This window comes from Pelodiscus sinensis, chromosome 8, assembly GCF_049634645.1.
Source record: "Pelodiscus sinensis isolate JC-2024 chromosome 8, ASM4963464v1, whole genome shotgun sequence".
Taxonomy (NCBI): Eukaryota; Metazoa; Chordata; order Testudines; family Trionychidae; genus Pelodiscus; species Pelodiscus sinensis.
Genome location: NC_134718.1, coordinates 24,917,995 through 24,937,115, shown reverse-complemented (window position 1 = coordinate 24,937,115; position 19,121 = coordinate 24,917,995). Strand labels below are relative to the sequence as shown.

At 46.8% G+C, this 19,121-nt stretch overlaps 1 protein-coding gene across 4 annotated transcripts in view; it reads left to right on the top strand.

Annotated features, from left to right (window-relative positions):
* JMJD1C (jumonji domain containing 1C) overlaps positions 1 to 19,121 on the top strand; it is a 375,768-nt gene that overhangs the window by 110,415 nt on the left and 246,232 nt on the right. Inside the window, exon 2 of one of the 4 annotated variants that reach the window (XM_075934894.1) lies at positions 15,173 to 15,288. The exons of the other annotated variants lie outside the window; for them this stretch is intronic. Coding sequence (XP_075791009.1) covers positions 15,205 to 15,288 — 84 coding nt within the window. The 5' untranslated portion in view covers positions 15,173 to 15,204. The remainder of the gene's footprint in view (positions 1 to 15,172; positions 15,289 to 19,121) is intronic. 4 annotated transcript variants of the gene reach the window in all.

Sequence of the window (19,121 nt, the reverse complement as noted above, 5' to 3'; positions counted from 1 at the left end):
TAGACATTTCTCAATTCTAGCACAGCCTCTATACACAACAAATAATGCACTACCAACTCTTGTTGGGAATGCTAGTCTTTCACTGCCCTTCTCCCCCGAACTCGTTGACACCACAAACATGGAATGACTCTGCTGTCTTGCTTACATTCTGTCATGTTTGGGGAATACAGTGTATTCCAAGGTCTCTGTATGTCTTGCCTTTTTCCCCTTCTTGGTCAGAAAAATGCCTGTTTTCAATGATTATGTTGGCCCTGTGACTCGGAGGAACTCAAAGTTCTCTTGTTCTTGACTCTGTTACTTTTTCCTAATAAGCTTTCCAAGTTTTTCTATAGCCAATTTTTATTGGCTGTATTAGTCACAATTTCCTTTTTTGCAATTTCAGAGTGTTAATTTTAAAGTCTTTCAGATGGTGTGTTGGTGAGCAAAAGTAACCAAACCTACTTTTTTATTTATATATTTTTAGACATGTGTATGCGCTTATTTGTCTGTTTCTTAAGAATTCCTCCTAAACTAAAGAGCTAGGACCACCAAATTTGCTATGCCATTTTCTCTTTTCCTAACTGAAAGCAAGTTCAGGTTTTGATTGTCAGGAAAACAGGATGTGCCTGGAAAGGGATTGTTTTCCATAACAGAGAAAGAGGGCTTCTAGGAGCGACAGTTATACTACAGAATGACCACAGGGGGGTGTCGGCACCACTGCCCCCCCAGTCCTCAGCCCCAGCGCCAGATAAGAGGGGGGTCAGATGGGCAGTGCAGACCCGTTCTCTGTGAACATTCCGGAAAGCCGCTGCCATGGCCCCAGGAAGCTGCTACCAGCCCAAAATGACTCCAGCCACCTGGGGCAGCCACTGCTGCCATTGGTCCAGTGTGGTTGAAGGAGCCAGCATAGCCCTGGGCACCATGGGGATCCACTGCAGCCTCAGGCATGAGACTAGCAGTATGCTCGCTGTTGCAGGCAGGCTGGGTGAGTACCCCCAAACCCTTCAGCCCTCTAAATCCTGCACTCCTACTCATATCCCTGAACCCCCTACACCATACCCTGACTCCTGCATCCCCCACACTTTGCCCTGACTCATGGGCACACACCCAAAAAGAGTTTAGCACCTGAGTACGCCGAGTAGATCTGGTAGTGATGAATAATATTAATATTTCCCTTTTAATCTCTTTGGATAGACTTTTCTAACAAAACAGCAATAGCTACTTTGACAAAAATTAGGCTCTTCTTGGATTAACTGAAAACTTTTCCTGAACTGCGCTCCTAAGCTGGTTATGGGACATTGTCAAATTGGTCTTCATCAAAATAGCTGTTCTTTCTCAGAGAGAGACTTCCAAGAAGCACGCAAATACTATAGGAGTCCTTTTCTTGCTAACTCCTAACTTGCTTCAAAGCTTTTTTTCCCCTAGCTTATTTTAGAAGCTTCCATATGCCATGTCATCCAAGAGAAGTAGTTGTCACCCATCAGCTCTGTTGTGCATAAGTTTTCAGTTTTTTCCTTGTATTAATAAAATAATTATGTATCAGCAGAGAGAGGGAGCTCCTAAATTTGATTATATACTCTTTTTAAACTTTCTACTGTCTGTATCTTTTAAGTTATAGAGGGCCCAAAAGTTGATTTCCAAAATCTTAAATTTTTAAGATTTCTTTTTAATTAATTGAAACTCAAATTAAGGTTTACTTGGAAACTATCAGAAAACTTAGTCTCTACTCAGACACTTTAAATTTGAGGTTAAATGGTTTTTCTAGCAAAACAGGCTGAATTCCTGCCTATCTACTTAATTTTAGGCTTCCCTTATTATAATAAGTGCACCTCACAATCTCTAATTTATCTCTGAACTCTCTTGTGAGGAAGGGAAATATTATTTAGCCGATGTTCGAGATGGGGCGATAAGAGCATGTCCACACTGCAGTAGGAATTGCCTACACAGTAAACGGACTTGTGCTAGCTCTGCTTGATATAGTTCACTTCAAATAGCAGTGTGGACATGTTTGCACATGCAGCATATCTGGCTTCCAACCATTGAGCATGGAATTAGGCAATTAGCTTGGGCTGCTGCCCGTGCTGCACAGTTCAGGCTGCTACTTGTAATGTGCTATTTTTAGCCTTCCTTCCTTAGGAATGACACCTCTCAACTGCAGAGCAGACATACTCTTAATTTGAGAGACAGACTGTGATCTGCTCAAGGTCCCACAAGTGCTCTGGGGTGGAGCAGGGTTTGAAACCCAGATTTCAAACTAGCACCCTAAACCATCCTATGTCTTAACTTTACCTACAGTGCTGCTAGTTCTTCATTGTCAGCTTCATATTTGAAGGACTTCTGTGATCTGATCCTGGAGAAAAGACCTTAATGCCATCTTTTTCTCTGACCACAACTTCAGTCTTTTGGAGAGAGGGGCAGAGGTAGGGTACAGTGAGAGAGCTGTTTAGCAAATTTGGCTGTTTAGTTTGTGCTCTTGTGATTGATAGCTCTCTATTACATCCGGTTCTTATCAGGGTTCATTTTTTCATATTTTTAACAGTAGCTAGAAGGTTGCTTCATGGTATAAATCCTGCTATTTCTCCTTGTGATCTCACTTTTTAGTACAGGTCAATTTGATACATTATTTCTTTTAATCCTAAGGAGATGTCTATTTCCTTAGCTATCAAGAGCAGTTGGTGGGGGCAGAGGATTTCTTGGAAAGAATGGTGGGCTCCACAATTTTTCATTCAAATACCTTTAATTGTTTTTCTGAGGAGACAAGATAATATGTTTCACTGCCCATAACTATGATTAACCACCATGAGTTATTAGGCTATTAATCTGGGTTTAGAAGCTGTCAAGCTGGTGTTGCCATCAGGTTGCTTTTTTTTTTCTTTTTTTTTCTGAAAAGTGCTGTGTAAAACAATTGTGGCACCTGGCACTGGAGTATTCCAGTAAAAGTAATTAGCAAAATGTTGGTGTTATGCCTCTAGATTTTTTATTGGAAATATGTTTTTGAATATTAATATGCTTAACTTAAAAATGCTTTATGCAAAACTGGTCAAGTAACCTGTGATCCTCTGAATGGATATATTCTATTTGTATGTATTTATCAATCTTGAATGTGAAGTTAGAAATATAAATTGTAAACCTGCTTATTAATCTAGAATTTCTTTAAGTAGCTGCTTAAAGAATTTAATGGCCCGGTGCACAAAGCAGTGATCTGTACATAGTTTTGTTTTTCTGTAAACACAACCTGTGTTTGGTCCTACAAAGGCATGTGACCATGCCACCTGGTGCTGGAATCCATCTTGAACTGGGTATTTTTTCCACAGGGATGGGGAAAATTAAACCAAGGATTTCCCCCCTGAGGAAATTATTCCTAATGTATGGGAAGCAATCTGTGATCATTTTCAGCTGGTTTTTGAAATAACTTTCTCACCTTAAGAGGATACATAAGAGGTCATTAGACCCAGGCCAGAAAAAAGGTCAGCTGACTTGAAGGGTTTTACCTGAAGTAAAGGCTAAGGTGACAAATTTTCATAGTGTATTAGACTTTGCTGTCTTGTTTTGTTTATTATGAAACCTGATGTAAATAATTGTTACCAAAGGGGGGCAGGCAGAGTAACAACTGTGCATATCATTTCTTTATTGATAGAGAGCAAGCTCTGAGCTGTCCTTGTGTAACTCTTTCTAAATGGAGTAAAACGGATTTATTTGGGGGTTTGGTCCCTTTTGAGGGCTCCGCTTCTGAATGCTGTCCAGTGTCTAGCTGGGCCCTCCCAGAGCAGTTATCAGCATCTTTGTTACTCGCCTCGGGTTTGTTACCCCAACTCTGTGCCATTGCTGGGGGAGATGAGAGCTTCTGGTCCAGCAGAACATGGGGTCCCCAGAGAGCAGGTAGGCAGGCTCAGTGGTATGATCAGCAAACCAGTTAACAGTCTAAAGGGGACCTCTGTTATCTATCCCATTAGTGGATTAATGGCTATCAGCTGTTCAACTGATGTAATGAACTTTTCCTACCTTTCAAAAATACTGGAGTTAAATCTGTTTCAACTATCCATAAGTTTTCTAGTAGTTCAGAGTCTTTTTCACAGAGTATTCTTTAATACTTTGTCTTCCAAAACTCTTAAGATGTAATCTTCAGAACACAATAAAAGTAATTGTCTTCATATTAAAAATAAGTGAATGATAGAGGTTGTGATGTACCTAGGGCAGAGTAATCTGGGATTTCAACTGTAGACAATTTATTATTCCAAGTATCGTTTCCTCCTCCCCCCCCCCTTAGCCATTTGTATCGTTGTATGTCCTGACAAACCACCAAATGAACTTAAAATGTAACTGTTAAATGTTAATGACAGTCAGACTATTTTGATGTATTCAACATCTTAGGGTTCTGAAATTGTGATATCCCTATTATGTTGCTATTTTTCAATCTGTTGCTGAATATTGATATGCTTAAGGACACTTTGGATAGGCTGGGCACTTCAAGAAGTGCTTTGTGCAAGGACTGCCAACCCCTTTCTACAAGTCTTTTTGAATTTGTTAGAAGATAGCAGCAGCTGTTTAATATGCATCCTTTTCAGTGTGATGGACATATGTCCTATTACATGATTTTATTTAGCCATGTAAACACTAGTTTGAATACTGAGCTACTTGAGATGAATATTTTTCTTGTCTTTATCCATCAAAATGCTGTATTTTCATTTCATAGTTGCCTTTAAAGTATATACAGAAGGCATACATCATCTTTTATATATGTTTACTTTTAAACATTTGCAGTTGTACAGAGGTGAAAATACTGACCAAGAGAGAGCTGGGGCTGGTGAGGCTTTGGCCTTCCTTGGCAGCCCAGGTGCGGTTGGGGAGAGAGGGGGCTGGCACAGCTGGCATGGCCTTGTTTCTCTCAAGTGGATTTGGGGAGAGCTGGAGCTGGCACGGCCTCAGCCCTGCCCAATGGCCACAAGGGAAAGAGCTGGGACTGGCATGTCCTCGGCCCTATCCAACAGCCAGGGCGGGGGGAAAGAGCTGAGGCTGAGGCTGGCACGGCCTTGGCCCTGCCCGATGGCTAGGGATGGTGGGATAGCCAGGGATGGTACAACATCGGTCCTGCCCTATGGTGGGGGTAGAAGGGAGAGGCAGGGCTGCTTACCCCCAGAGAGAGGGGATTGGGCAAGTGTAGCGAGCAGGGAGCGCAGCCCCCTAGTAATTTTTATAAAATGAGGAACATGGTAGAACAATGATCTCCAGCCTTTTAAACCACAAGATCACTTTCAATATAAGTTCAACATAAGATCTACCTCAAACCCAAATACCCTTGCCCGGCTTCCTTCCACCCCTTCTCTGGGGCTTCCCCCCTGCTCCATCCATCTTCCTTTCTCCTCGAATCTCATTCACTTTCACCAGGTTGGGGTAGGGGGTTGGAGTGCAGGCTCTGGTCTTGGGCCAAGGGCTTTGGAGTGTGGGAGGAGACGCCCTGAAGGTGGAGAGGTGGTGTGGGTTTTGGCGTGGCCTAGGGGATAGGGCATTTGCCTGGGGAGTGCAGGGTTGGGGAGCTCAAATCCTGTCTCCCTTCCCCACCCCTGGGAGCAGCCAGACAGCCAACACAGGCTGCCTGAGGGATGGAGCTTGCTACTGCTTTAGGAAGGCAGGATAAGGGACCTGCTGCAGGTCCGGGAGGTAGAGTGGGATCTCCAGTAAGCTCGGAGATAGGGCATCAGTCTCTGGAGAACAGGGTAGTGGACTTGAGTACCCTTGGTCCCCTACTCAGGCAGTGGCCTGGATGTCAACACTGGTTGCCCCAGGGATGAAACTGGCACCTGCATTAGGAAGGCAGGATAAGGGATGTCCTGAAAGTAGGGGTGGATTCAAGTCCTGCCCCCCTCTGTTCTCCAGGGTGTGACCAAACAGCCAACACAGGATAAGGGACCCTCTGAAGATAGGGTGGTGGGTTGGCTTCTGGAGTGGCTATGGGGATAGGACATGCACCTGGGGAGGGGAGAAGAGGGCAGTGGGTTCAAGTTCTGCCCCCACTCAGGCAGCCGTCTGGCAGCCAACAGCAGTTGCCCCAAGGATGGAGCTGGCTCCTGCATTAGGTAGTCAGGAGAAAGGACCCCCTGAGGATAGGTAAGTGTGGTTGGTTCTGGAGTGGCACAGGTTGGTGGTTTCGAGTCAGGTCCTCCCAAGGCAGCTCAAGACCCACCCACCTGGGGAGCGACCAGACAGCCAACATAGGATAAAGGACCCTCTTAATGTAGGCTGGTCAATTGGGTTCTTAAGTGGACGAGGGGATACAGTGTTTTCCTGGGGAGCATGGGGTTGGGGGTTTGAGTTCTGCCCCCCCTCTGTAGCCAAGGTCCTGCCCCCTCACTTCTGCTGACACTGGAGTGATCAGACAGCCAACACAGGCTGCCTCAGGGATGGACCTGGCTCCTGCATTAGGAAAGCAGGATAAGGTACCTGCTGAAGGTAGGGGGGTGGGGTGGGTTGGGTTGGGTTCTGGAGTAGCTTAGGGGATTTGCCTGAGGTGCACAGGGTGGTGGGTTCAAGTCCTGTCCCCTTTTCCACCCAGCCTGGGAGTAATGAGACAGCCAACACAGGATAAAGGACCCCCGGAAGGTAGGGAGGTGGGGTAGTTTCTTGAGTGGACTAGCATTAACCCGGGGAATATAGGATGGTGGGCTCAAGTCCAGGCTGCCCTGGGATCATCCATACAGCCAACACTGTCCCAGGGATAGAGCTGGCCCCAGCACCAAGAAGGTAGGATAAGGGACCTTGTGAAGGTGGGGAGGTGGGGTGGGCTCTGGAGTGGCCAAGGGCAGTTTTTCCTCAACCTTTTTTTATAAAGTACCCCTTTAAAAAAATTTAAGTATTCCCCCCCTCACCAGTACCTACAGTTTTCAGATCCACACTTTTTTTCTGCCACTGCAACACATTTGTTTAAACAACTTAATCGTAGCTGGGTGGGCAACGAAATTTTTGGGTGTAAAAAGTACAAAAATAATACAGCACTGAAAAACTTAAAAAATCAGTTTTCTCCAAATTTCAGTTGTGTTGATGTACCCCCACCCAGACTTCTCTCGAGTACCCCAAAGGGTACTTGTACCACTGGTTGAGAAACACTGGCCAAGGGGATAGGGTACTTGGCTAGGGAGCACAGGGTGGTGGGTTCAAGTTCTGCCCAACTGACAGCTAACACAGGCTGCCCCAGGGATTGAGCTTGCTCCCACATTAGGAAGGTAGGATGAGGGACCCTCGGAAGGTGGTGGGGTGGGTTCTTGAGTGGACTAGAGGATATGGCATTTGCCTGGGCTGCACAGGATGGTGGGCTCAAGTCTCACCCCCCACCTCCCTGCCCACCCCTGGAGGAGCTGGACAACCAATACCATAGCCCCAGGCTATGTCTACACTGCATTCTTTTTCTGGAAAAAGATATGCAAATTGTGAACCTCAATTTTCTGCCCCCTTTTTTTTTCCTTCAGAAGAGGCTTTTCTGACATTTGGCCCATTTACATGGGGCCAAATGTGGGGAAAAACCTCTTTCAGAAGATGCCTTATTCCTCATAAAATGAGGAATTACAGGGCTTCTGAAAGAATGTACCCGCCTTCTCGGAAACTGTTCATAAAAAGTGGACACATTCCCTGGACATGGCAGAGTTTTTCTGGGATACCTCTGAAGGTATCCCAGAAAAACTCTGTAGTGCAGACATAGCCCCAGGGATGGATCTGGCTCCCGCATAAAGAAAGCAGGATAAGGGGACCCTCAGAAGGTAGGGAGGTAGGGTGGTCTCTGGAGTGGACTAGGGGATACAGCATTTTTCCAACACACACGAATGCCAGTTGCCCCAGAGATGGAGCTGATTCCTGCATTAGGAAGGCAGGATAAGGGATACCCTGAAAGTAGGAAGGTGGGGTGGGATCTCCAGTGCCCTCTGGGCTAGGTAATCAGCCTCTGGAGCACAGGGTGATGAGCTCAATCTCATCCCCCTCCAATACCTGCTGCCCCAGGGATGGACCTGCCTCCTGCATTAGGAATGCTGGATAAGGGATATGGCATTTTCCTGAGGGAGGGCAGGGTTGTGGGTTCAAGTCCTACTTCCCCTCCACTGACACTGTGAGTGGCTAGACAGCTGCCCCAGTGATGAAGCAGCGGAGTCAATGCAGGCTTACTCATGCTCTGGCCCTGCACCACTCCTGAAAGCTGCTGGCATGTACAGCAATGGCTCCATGGTGCCATGTGCTGACCCTACAGCTTCTACTAGCCACAGTTCTCCGTTATTGATCAATGGGAGCTGAAGGAGCGGTGCCCGCTGGCAAAAAGAGTGTGTGGAGACCCCCAGCTCTGCCTTTCTTAGGGGCTGCAGGGACATGCCAGCCACTTCCAGGAGCAGCAATTACCACAGGGATAATTACTCCAGACATGACAGGTTAGGCATTTTAGGAACTTACTACTCTAAGTGTAAGAGAGAAATGAAAGCTATGAAAAGCACAGACCAGTCAAAAACTAAAAATAACCCACTTTGCAAGCAGTAAAAGTAATAACACTCCCCTGCCCATATGTGTGTTGGGTCAGGAGATGAGGGAAGGACAGACAGTGTGTTTGTGACACACACACACACACACACACACACACACACACACACACACACACACACACACACACACACACACACACACTCTCTGTGTGTGAGAGTGACACAGATTTGTATTGCCAAGCTCTCTCCATCCCCTTCTCTCTTTGGAGACCGGGTACAGGAGTGGGGGGAGGAGGGACACCCTGACATCAGCGCGCCCCCTCTTTTCCCTCTCACACCCAAGGCTCCAAGATCTACCAGTAGATCCCAATCTACTGGTTGGTGACCACTGCTGTAGAATGATAGAATCACCGAGTTTGAAGAGATCGCAGGAGGTCATCAAATCCAACCCTCTACTAAAAGCAGGACCAATTCCAGCTAAATCCTCCCAGCCAGGGCTTTGTCAAACTAGGACTTTACAATGTCTAGAAATAGATATTCCACCACCTCTCTAGGTAAGCAATCCAGTGCTTCACCACCTTCCTAGTGAAGTAGTTTTTCCTAATATCCAACCTAAATTTCCCTAGTCTAGATTGAGATCATTGCTCCTCGTTCTGTCATCTGTCACCACTGAAAACTAATCCAGTTTCTATCACCTGTATAATATCATTCAGAAATAAATTTCTCTTGGGTACTCAATAAACTGAGTTTTTTTTATATGTTTGAAATTCAGTTTGTTGTTGAGATCTGGATGTGAAAAGGTCTTGTTTAGTATTTTAAGTGCTTATTTTGTGTCTAACTTAAAAGGCATTTTTTGTAAAACTTGCACCTCATTTGTCTTCAATGTGGAGTTTTAAAAAAATTTGGTTATTCAAATAATCTGTTAGTATTAGAAATGTTTTGATTCTGTGGTATGTCATTTTTCTGTTTAGTGCATTTCTTCAGATACTTTTTTTTTCTTCACATGCATTTTGAAATATAATGGGTCTCCCCAATTCAGCATACACCTCTTTAAAATCTTTTTATTTTTCAAAAAAGCAATGCCAGTGTTCCAGTGGGATTGGCATCTTTTTTTGTCATTTTCCTTGGGATTAAAATTTAAACATTTCTCTACACTTTGAAGTGCAGAGTCCAGCCTAATGCACATGGGATGGATAGTACAGTGCACTATCTACTTCTGTTTTGATGAATAATGCTAATACTTTCCTTCAGCTGCCACCTTATCTCCTTCAAGAGTTCAAAGCACTGTTAATGAAATTTTAAGAATTAAAACATATAACTCAAACGTATAGTTTCTAAAACAAGTATAAATTGGCTAACTTATTAGTTCACTTCTCATTTCCTGAGTTATTGATTCTACTTAATATACTGTGATTTTTAGACCAAAATAATTTTCAGATGTGTCTGGTCATAACGAGTTTCTGGGAGAATTTATTTTGGTCACTGAGCAGCAAATCACCATTGACTAATCCAAATAAAATTAGACCAAATAGACAGGTCATGTACAACACCTTTAAGGCGAAGTTGTGGTTGCAAATACATAGCAGTGTAATTAATATTTTACAGTTTTGAAAAAAGAATTTCTTTAAATCAGTCTTTCATTTTCTTATTTGTGAGATTTGGTTTTCTGGTGTCAAGCTGTGGATCTGTCTTGAAAGTCCATGTCTGTAGGGGCATACATGAGTGAAGTGTCTTGTGAGGTAGGGCATGAATAAGCATTTTCATGCAAGGATGATGTTATTGGCATACTCTATACAAGGGAGCACGGACACCCCTGGAGCAAAGCTGCAGTTTTTACTAGACCAGGGATGAGCAAAATCAGGCCCAGGGCACGGGGTGAGCTAGCTAAGCTTTTCTCTCCAGCCTGCCCAACTGATCAGCAGTGTATGCATACTTACAGGTGGCAGCATGTGTTCAGCTGCCCCTCCCCCCACTTTGCTCTCTCCTGCAGCTGAGATTCTCCTAGAGCTGTGCAGAGGAGGTGTGTGTGTGTGGGGGGGGGGGGGGGGGGGGGGAGAAGTCAGGATGTTCCCCTGCTCCTGTATCCCGTCTCTGCAGGACAGGGGTCAGGGAGAGGGAGACACACAACAGAGCTGCTCCAGTCTGAAGCATGGATGGTAAGTGACTTGCGGGAGTGCAGTATAGAAAGGGGAAGACAAAAGAGCAGGACAGATTTCCTTTAGAGACTGCGTATGGCTTCTCTCAGAATCTTACCCAGAAGTAGCCAGCATACACACTGTGTTGCTGTCACCCCCTCCCCCCATCTCCGCCAAACAGTCACCATCACATAAACACTGCTTCACACAGTCAGCCTGTCTAAGTGTCTCTTGCACACTTACACACTTTTTGTCTCTCTATAGCCTTTCTGTCCGAGACACCCTCCCCTCCCCCCGGCCTTCTTCAGAGCCCCACAGCTGGCCCGTGACCATGTATCAAAATTCGTGAAGTGGCCCCCCTGGAAAAATTATTGCTCACCCCTGTACTAGATGGTATTCAGTCATCTGTACACTTGCAAATAAGTAGTATAATGTAATTTAACTCAGTAAGTTAGGAAATAGGCTTTCTCTTGCCCAGGATCTCTGGTCTCTTTATCAGGGCCATGTTGTGTGCTAAGCTCTGTATGAACTACTGAATGCATTCTTCAAGAATAGTGATTGTGGTGTCTTCATCCCATGGCCTGACAAGCATTAGTTTGGGCTATATCAGATCAAATTATATGCCTGAAATGAAAGCTGTTCTTGCTGCATGCAAGTCAACAGAGCAGAAATAGAGGCGGATGATGTTTGTCAGATTCAGAGATGGCAATCTTTGATTTCTTCCAAAGAAACTAGAAAACCTATTATCAGTGTAATTCATGAGCTTGGAGAGTGAAGCAATAAATAGACTTTTCACGGGATTCCATCACATGCTGGTGTATAATATATAGGGTGAGTTAGGAGGTGATCAGGCCAAAGGTGGAAGATCAGAAACTCAGGTAGAAATGAAAATGGTTGAGAATATTGATGCCCCATCAAGGAAAATGTTAGCTGAAACGAATGGTTCAAAGGCAAAAATCCTGATAGATACTACAGAATATCTTAAAATAATGCCCACTGATGTAAGACTGTGGACAGAGCACATTGCAGGAATCGATAGCAAATAGAGATGGAGGATATGTATTTTATCTTTGTCCCAAGTTGTGTTTTGTAGCAGGCTTTTACAGAAAGGTAGGGAAATCAGTCAGAGGCCATGCACAAGTGGGAAACAACCCTCTCCCCCGCAAAAAACAACCACCCCAAATCCCATCTCATTCAGCAAGCAAAACAAAAGAAACAATTGTAAAAAACCCTCATTAACCTGGCTTCCAACAGGTGCCAAAAATACCTCTCCCTTCCCCCCGCAGATCTCATTGTCATTAACCCTCCCAACTCTGACAGCGGGGTGAGCTAGTGCTTTCACTCCAAGTCTGCGGGGTGCCAAGGCTTGGATACCTGTTGCGGAGCTAGAGCATGAGTGACAGCTTACTCCACTGTAGGGGCGGGGGGGGGGGGGGGGGGGAAGGGAAGCCCTGAGCCTCACTACAGGCTGGATCCAAGTAAACCTAAGCCAGGGGCCATATCCATACTGCAGGCCGTAAGTTCCCCACTCCTGCTTTAACATCTGCCCATGCTTTTGAATGTAATATTGTTTGATGGATTTGACACCTTGAATCAAGCCCTTACAAGGGACCTTGTAAGAATCACCAAATACATTCTCTAAATTCATGAACAGCTCTGATTATTGTGGCACATGCAGTGCTACACATTGTCTGCAGTTAACTAGGTACAAGTGACTTATTCTTCTGTATATAATCAATAGCAATTCAGTCATTTACTCATTTTTCAATTGTTCACTATAAAGGGACTTTCTCCCCAATTCTGAGCACAAACGTGCTAGGATGATGCAGTAAAAATTCGTGTTTTACAAAGACATTGTTTTTACAAAATGAGTGCAATACACAAGTGAAGCAGCATCAACTAAATATGAAATACTCAAATAGAAATATTTGAAGTATTAAATAAGTAATACAGTATACATTTTCTGATGCTTTTCTTTCTTTTAGTGTTCACTCACTGGTAAATTCACAATGGATCTCCTACTTATTTGTGTAAATTAGTGAGGTATTCTTTCCTCAGGAGGACTTGCATTTGAGACAAGTTCTGATCTCTTACTTATGTAACCTTTACTCTTAAAGTCCATTTCCAGTGTGCCACTTTTAAAAGCCTGATATTAAAACACGTTTTCTTCACTTAAAGTCCCTGTTATTGAAAGGACATCATTAAAGAATCTGCTTCTTATGTTATAAAGTAACTATAGGTGTGTGTTTACGTCAATTACTCTTGTAATTTGGATGGGATGATAGTGCAAATTGGGGAAAAAAACAATTAAATATTTGTTCTCACAATTCTGAAGTCTTGAAAGGTGGTGTAACTTTGCCGTCTCCCAGCTTGATTACTTAAGACTGTTAGCCTGGAACGGAGATATTCCTGGTTCGCAGCAGTTGGAGAAGTGATACTGAATAGAGCTTTGCAACCTAACCTGAATCTGGTGGACCCGAAATATGAATAGTTGTCTTTGACTTTCTCCTAATTATAGGTGTCAGTGTAGTGGCTGTGTTCTCTGCACAGCTCACCACCATCCTCTGCTGTGGAGTGAGTCACAAATTCTTTGTCTTCAGTATACACATTGCAGTGAGGCAATGGTGACTGGCAGGATTGGGGCATGCAGATGTCACCATGCTGACACATCAGACAGGAGACGGCTGGAGATGGATTGTGGGGGTGATGTTTGGGGGAGCAGGAAGCTCCCTACCCCACACTAAGCCTGAAAGATGAGCTGATGTGGACACTGACAAAACTTTGGGGGGGAAGAAGTGTTGGATGCGGATTGCTTGTGTTTGTCTCAAGGTCAGGTTTTAAAGATGACCCATTCCACATCACTTTGAAGAAATTTGATTTATTCCATAGTATGAGGTATATGGTTATAAGTGGATATTGCTATTTATCTATTTTATAACTTTATACGGGAACTTTTCATGATTATAAAGTAGGAAAGATAATGGACTTAAGGTGTCAAAAGTAATTCAAGGTTGTTTGACCAGGAACCTTTATTAGAATGTTCGTGTTGCTTTTAAAATTAAATTGAGAGTTAGTAGCAGAGGCAGAGATTAGGTAGAGTAGCACTGCTTCCTCTGTGTCGAGAACTATGGAGTATTAAGCACATTATCCTTAACTGAATTATGTCTGCAAACTAGTATAGATTATGTAGGCCAATAGACATTGGGGTACTTAATGTGATATTTCATAACATTTAGTAAAAGTACAACTCCTGACCCTGCACGTTTTTCGCCTTCCTCTGTAGCATGGGGTACAGATCACAGCTGGAGGATCTCTGCATCTTGGGGTCTTCAGAGTATTTGAAGGCTTCAATATCTGAGACATAGGTGAGAGGATTATTCTAGGAGGGGTGGGTGAGATTCTGTGGCCGGTACTGTGCAGGGGTCAGACTAGATGATCATAATGGTCCTTTCTGACCTTAAAGTCTATGAGTCTATATTAACCATATAAAACGTAGCATATCAACATTTTTCGTATAGAAGATATAATCTAAAGCAAACTGATAACTAGGGATGTAAAATCCTGCTTAATTGGTTATCCAGTTAAAAGATTAGTATTGTGGGAAGACTGCTCCAACCTGGCCAGGCTGAAGAGCTCTTTCCCTCCACTTGTGCTGCAAACAGGGGCCATTCCAATCCAGCTGGAGCAGCCCCTGCCTGTGGCGTGCCTGCATCCGCCATGGACAGGGGCTGCTCTGGCCAGGCTGGAGTGCTCCTATCCATGGCAGGCTCTGTGGGGCTGGAGCAGCCTCTTCCCCCAGTGGGCAGGGAGCTGTGAAGGGTTCAAATGCACCCCCCCATGATCCATCAAGTCAGGGTGAGCAGGCTCTGCAGCCACCTTACAGGGTGAGCATGGCTCGAGCTTAGCTTCCCTGCCACAGTGGGGAGCGAGCACTCACCCTCCTGTCTTCCCCCCTCCTATGTGGTTGGAGTGCCATCACTGGCTTCCCACAGTGGCTGGGGAAGAGTGACCCCCGAGCCTCGCTGTGTGTAGGGTAGCCAGATGGCTGAAACAAAAATACCGAACACCTGCCCCCCTCCTCCCCCCCAAAAAAAAACACCGGGGAAAAATTCTGTTGGGGGAAAAAAAAGTGGGGAGGGGAGGACACCAAGAAAAAAGGACTCCAAAGCTTATTAAGCAAAACAAAGCAAAAAAACCCCAGCATGTCCCCTTTAAGAGTGAGTACAGGGATAGGAACAGGGGAACGGTTGAGCACTAAGACTGAGGAGAGTCATTGCTTCCCCTTGGTCTTTTTGCAGGCAGCCATGCGGAATCAGGTAAGCATGGGGGCTTCAGGTGTTGGGGGCAGGAAGGGGGTGGCTTGGAGGGGCGGGCGCTGAGTGTGTGTAGGGTTGCCAGGTACCCATCATTTTCACCTCCTGGCCTAGGGAAAAAAATTGGAAAATACTGGACATCTTAGGTGTCCGATATTTTCTGAATTTTTTTACCGGCCAGGAAGCGAAAATACCGGACTGTCCGGGTGAATACCGGACACCTGGCAACCCTAGCTGTGTGATCCAGCTCAGGGGGAAGAAGTGCTCCTCTTTCTTTTTCCCTTCCCCGCAGCGAGGCTCAGGGCTTTCTGTGCCCCATCCCCCATGGGAAGTTGGTGCTCCAATGGAATCTGGCCAATGGGAACAGCAGGAGCTAGTATCTGGGACTGGTGTGGAGCACAAAGGCAAGTAAGTGCTCCTCACCCCTTCATACCCAGACCCTGCACAACCCCAGCTCCCTCACGCACCACCACCCCGCACCTGCAGCCTGCTCCTGCATTCTCCCCTGGATAGATACCCTACCCCCAGCCCATTCCTGCACCCTACCCCCGCCCTGTTCTTGCATCCTCCCTTGCTCCTGCACTCTCCTCCCGGCCAGACACCCTGCCCCTAGTCTGCTCCTACTCCTGCCCTGAGCCTGCACCCTTCCTCCCATCGAAACCTCGCACCTTCACCCCTCCTTCACCCTACATCCCACCTAGACCTTGCACCTTCACCCCTTCCTGCACCCCACCTCCTGCCAAGATCCTGCACCCCCATTCTTTTTGCTGGCATTCCTGTCCCGCACACTGAACCCTTCCCCCCCCCCCCAACATTTTTGTCACAACTCCAGAGCCTGGGGACTCCACAAATTCTGGAACCCCAGAAGAGTAAATCTGGCCTATGGGAAGCCCTGAACCTCAGTCCTCCCTACTCCTTCTCTTCCCCCAGTGGGGCTGGAGTGCCAGGGGAGTGAAGTGTCTCAGTTGGGGGGGGTCACATTAGTGAGGGTAGGGAGATTTTGGGAAGGCTGATGGCAGCACAGCAGGGCCAGGAGAATGGTGCCTCCCACCTATGAGGAGCAGCCCTGGTCTGGCTCTGTTGGCTGGAAGCCCTGCCCACACTCACCTGGTGTAGGCATCGCCAAACAGGTGGAGCAGCAGCAGACAGAGGTGGCCAAGGGAGTGGGGGGGCGTGGCAGCCATGTTGCCTGCCATGGTCCCAGAAGGTAATGTCTATAAAACCTTTATTACAGTATATGTTTTTAGTATGTTATAACAATCATTTTACCAATCACCATTTCCACTGACATTTTTCATTAACCCTTCTTTTGCACGCTCATTGCATGACTATTTTGAACCCCTTTATATTAAAAAAAAAAAATTGTGGTCCACATTTACAAAAAAAGCATACTCCCACAGAAATTCCTGTATATGGGCCTGTGCTTCAGCCCCCACCTGTTAACCAATTAACTTTTCATTTCCTTGTTGACAATAGGATGGTGAACCAGATTTGGGCATAGGTTTCAACATGTCAATAAATCCTGGTCTGAAGAGTGAGGATTTGGACACCTTGGATATATGCAGACTAGTTCAACTTTCCATCGTGCTAGGAATTTAAGCTCACAGATTACCATAGTAATGCATGCTAACCCCCCAAATAAGTATGGTCTATACTAGGGTTTCCCAAAGTGTGCTCCACAGAGCCCTGGGTCTCCGTGTGATGGGTCTTGGGGGCTCCTCAAGAAAATATAAATGACAGTTGTATGGAGTGGGGTTTTTTTATAAAAATTGAGAAGACTGTTTTACATAAGAACAGCCATACTTGGTTAGACCAAAGGTCCCTTTAGCCCAGTATCCTGTCTTCTGACCATGGCCAATGCCAGTTTGTCCAGAAGGAATGAATAGAACAAGTAACCAAGTGATCCCATCCCCTGTCATCTAGTCCTGGTCTTCACAATATGCTCTGGCAAGGAGTGTGCATTGTGTGAAGAAATACTTCCTTTTGTTTGTTTTAAATCTGCAACCTATTCATTTCATTTGGTGATCTCTATTTCTTCTTCGAGTGGTTGCTCACGTCCATTTGAAGTAGGTGTGCGCACTGCGTGCACCGCGTCTTCCGGAGCGTTTTCCCTAGTGGTACCAGTAGCGCCGGCAGAGCGCCCCCTGGAGTGGCACCTCCAGGTGGGGCAGCGCCACTTATGCCCCACCATCAGTTCCTTCTTACCGCCCGTGACGGTCAGACGGGAGCGTCTCTGTCTCTCTTACTGAGTTAGTTAATGGCTCCCGTTGCTTCTTCGTTTCATTGTAAATAGTTCTCATAGTTAGGTAGTTCTTTGTTTTCTTCTCCCCCTTCGGGGGTGAAGAATACCAGGGCCGCAAGGCTTTAAGGCATGCACTGTCTGAGGAAAGTTTATACCCAGAGGCGACCCACACGACAGCTGTCTGAAGTGTCTGGGTGAAGGCCATCTCGCAGACGCCTTTAAGATCTGCAAGTCTTTCAAACCGCGCACGAAGAGGGAGAGGGTTCCCACCTAAAGCTTCTCCTCATGGAGACGGCTTTACAGCCAGTACCAACGGACCATCCTACGGTGCACAGCACGCCGGCATTCACGCGCGATGTTCTGCCGTGGGCCTGGGCTTCGGCGTCAAGATCCCGGCACCGGTCTCATTCTCTGGCGTCCAAGAGGGTAAAAAAGTCTCACAGAAGATCCCCCTCTAGAAAGACCATGTCAGCAAGGTACTGTGGTGCTGACTCACCGGTGCGCACGTCGGCGGCAGTGTGGTGTAGACAGGCGGAGTGTCTTGCTAGTCCAGGGAAGCTGCCTCTGCACCATCCATCCACGCCGGACAACAGCTCTCCCGGCACCTGGCCTGGGTCCCCCAGTGCCGCAACTGTCAGTAACTCTCTTGGCACCGGGCCTGGGTCCCCCAGTGCTGCAACCGTCAGTAACTCGCTCCGCACCGGGCCTCGGTCCCCTGGTGTCGCAACAGGTGCATCCCTGGCATATACATGCCGGAAAGCCCAAATCCATGGCCAGGTTTGCCTCACACCCTTCGTCGGCACCGCCCTGGCCTGAATCCGACTATTCATCGGATTCGGATGCAACGTCTCTCCGAACAGGGACTTCGGGAGCGTCCTCGACCCGTAGATCCCGTTCCTGACATCAGCGGGACCATTCGCAGGTGCAGCAGACCTGGCCCTCGCATCCGCAGTGGCCTTTCTGGACTCCCTGGGCTTACCACCAGTGGCAGGGGACCGTGCCCCCTTCTCTGGTGTCGGATGCTTCGGGTCGCTGAACGCAGCCCTCGGCGTCACTGTCTCGGCCTCCTTCCTCCCCGCAGAGGCCACCGCAGTCCGATCTGGCTGCAGAGGCCCCAATACCGGAAACGTGCCCGCAGGCGGTGCCATATGTCCCTTCGGTACCGCAGTCGGTGCCTGCTGTAGATTCGGCACCGATACAGGAGTCATCGTCATCGTCATGTCCTGACGAGGCCCTTGCAGACCTGGCACTGAGTCTGCCTACTATAGATGCCCGCACGCATCAGGAGCTGCTCCGCCGACTGGCCTCCAATGTAAGTGTTCCGGTGGAACCTGTCGTGGAGGATACAGATCCAATGGTGGATATCCTGTCTGACGATGCGCCCGCCCGTTTGGCTTTGCCGCTGAACAAAACAGTGGCCAAAATTGCTAATGCCCTGTGGCAGACACCAGCGACTTTGACCCTACCTTAAAGGGTGTCGAGAGGCGCTATTATGTTTCCCAGCTGGGGCACGAACCTATCTATACTCCCAGCTCACCCCGGGATCCTTGGTCATACAGGCTGCAGCCCAAAAGGAAAGGCTCCCCCAGCTGGGTCCGTCTCCAAAGGCGAGAGAACCCAAACGCCTGGACTTGATGGGCCGTAAGATTTATGCCACGGATTGGTATCTCAAACCAACAGGCAATGTTGAGCCGTTACGCTTTCAACACTTGGCAGGCTGTGGAAAAATTCAAGGATAGACTGCCGAGGACCATCAGGAATTCGCAGCCATGACCTCGGAGGGGAAAGTTATTGCCTGGACGGCCCTCCAGGCTTCCCTGCATGCAGTTGACTCTGCAGCCCGCACCATGGCATCAGGTGTTATCATGCGCCGTGGTGCCTGGCTGCAGGTTTCTGGAATTCCCCCTGACGTCCAGAACACTATCCAGGACTTACCCTTTGATGGGAAAGCCTTGTTCTCGGCGCACACGGACTCTAGGCTCCATACGCTGAAGGACAC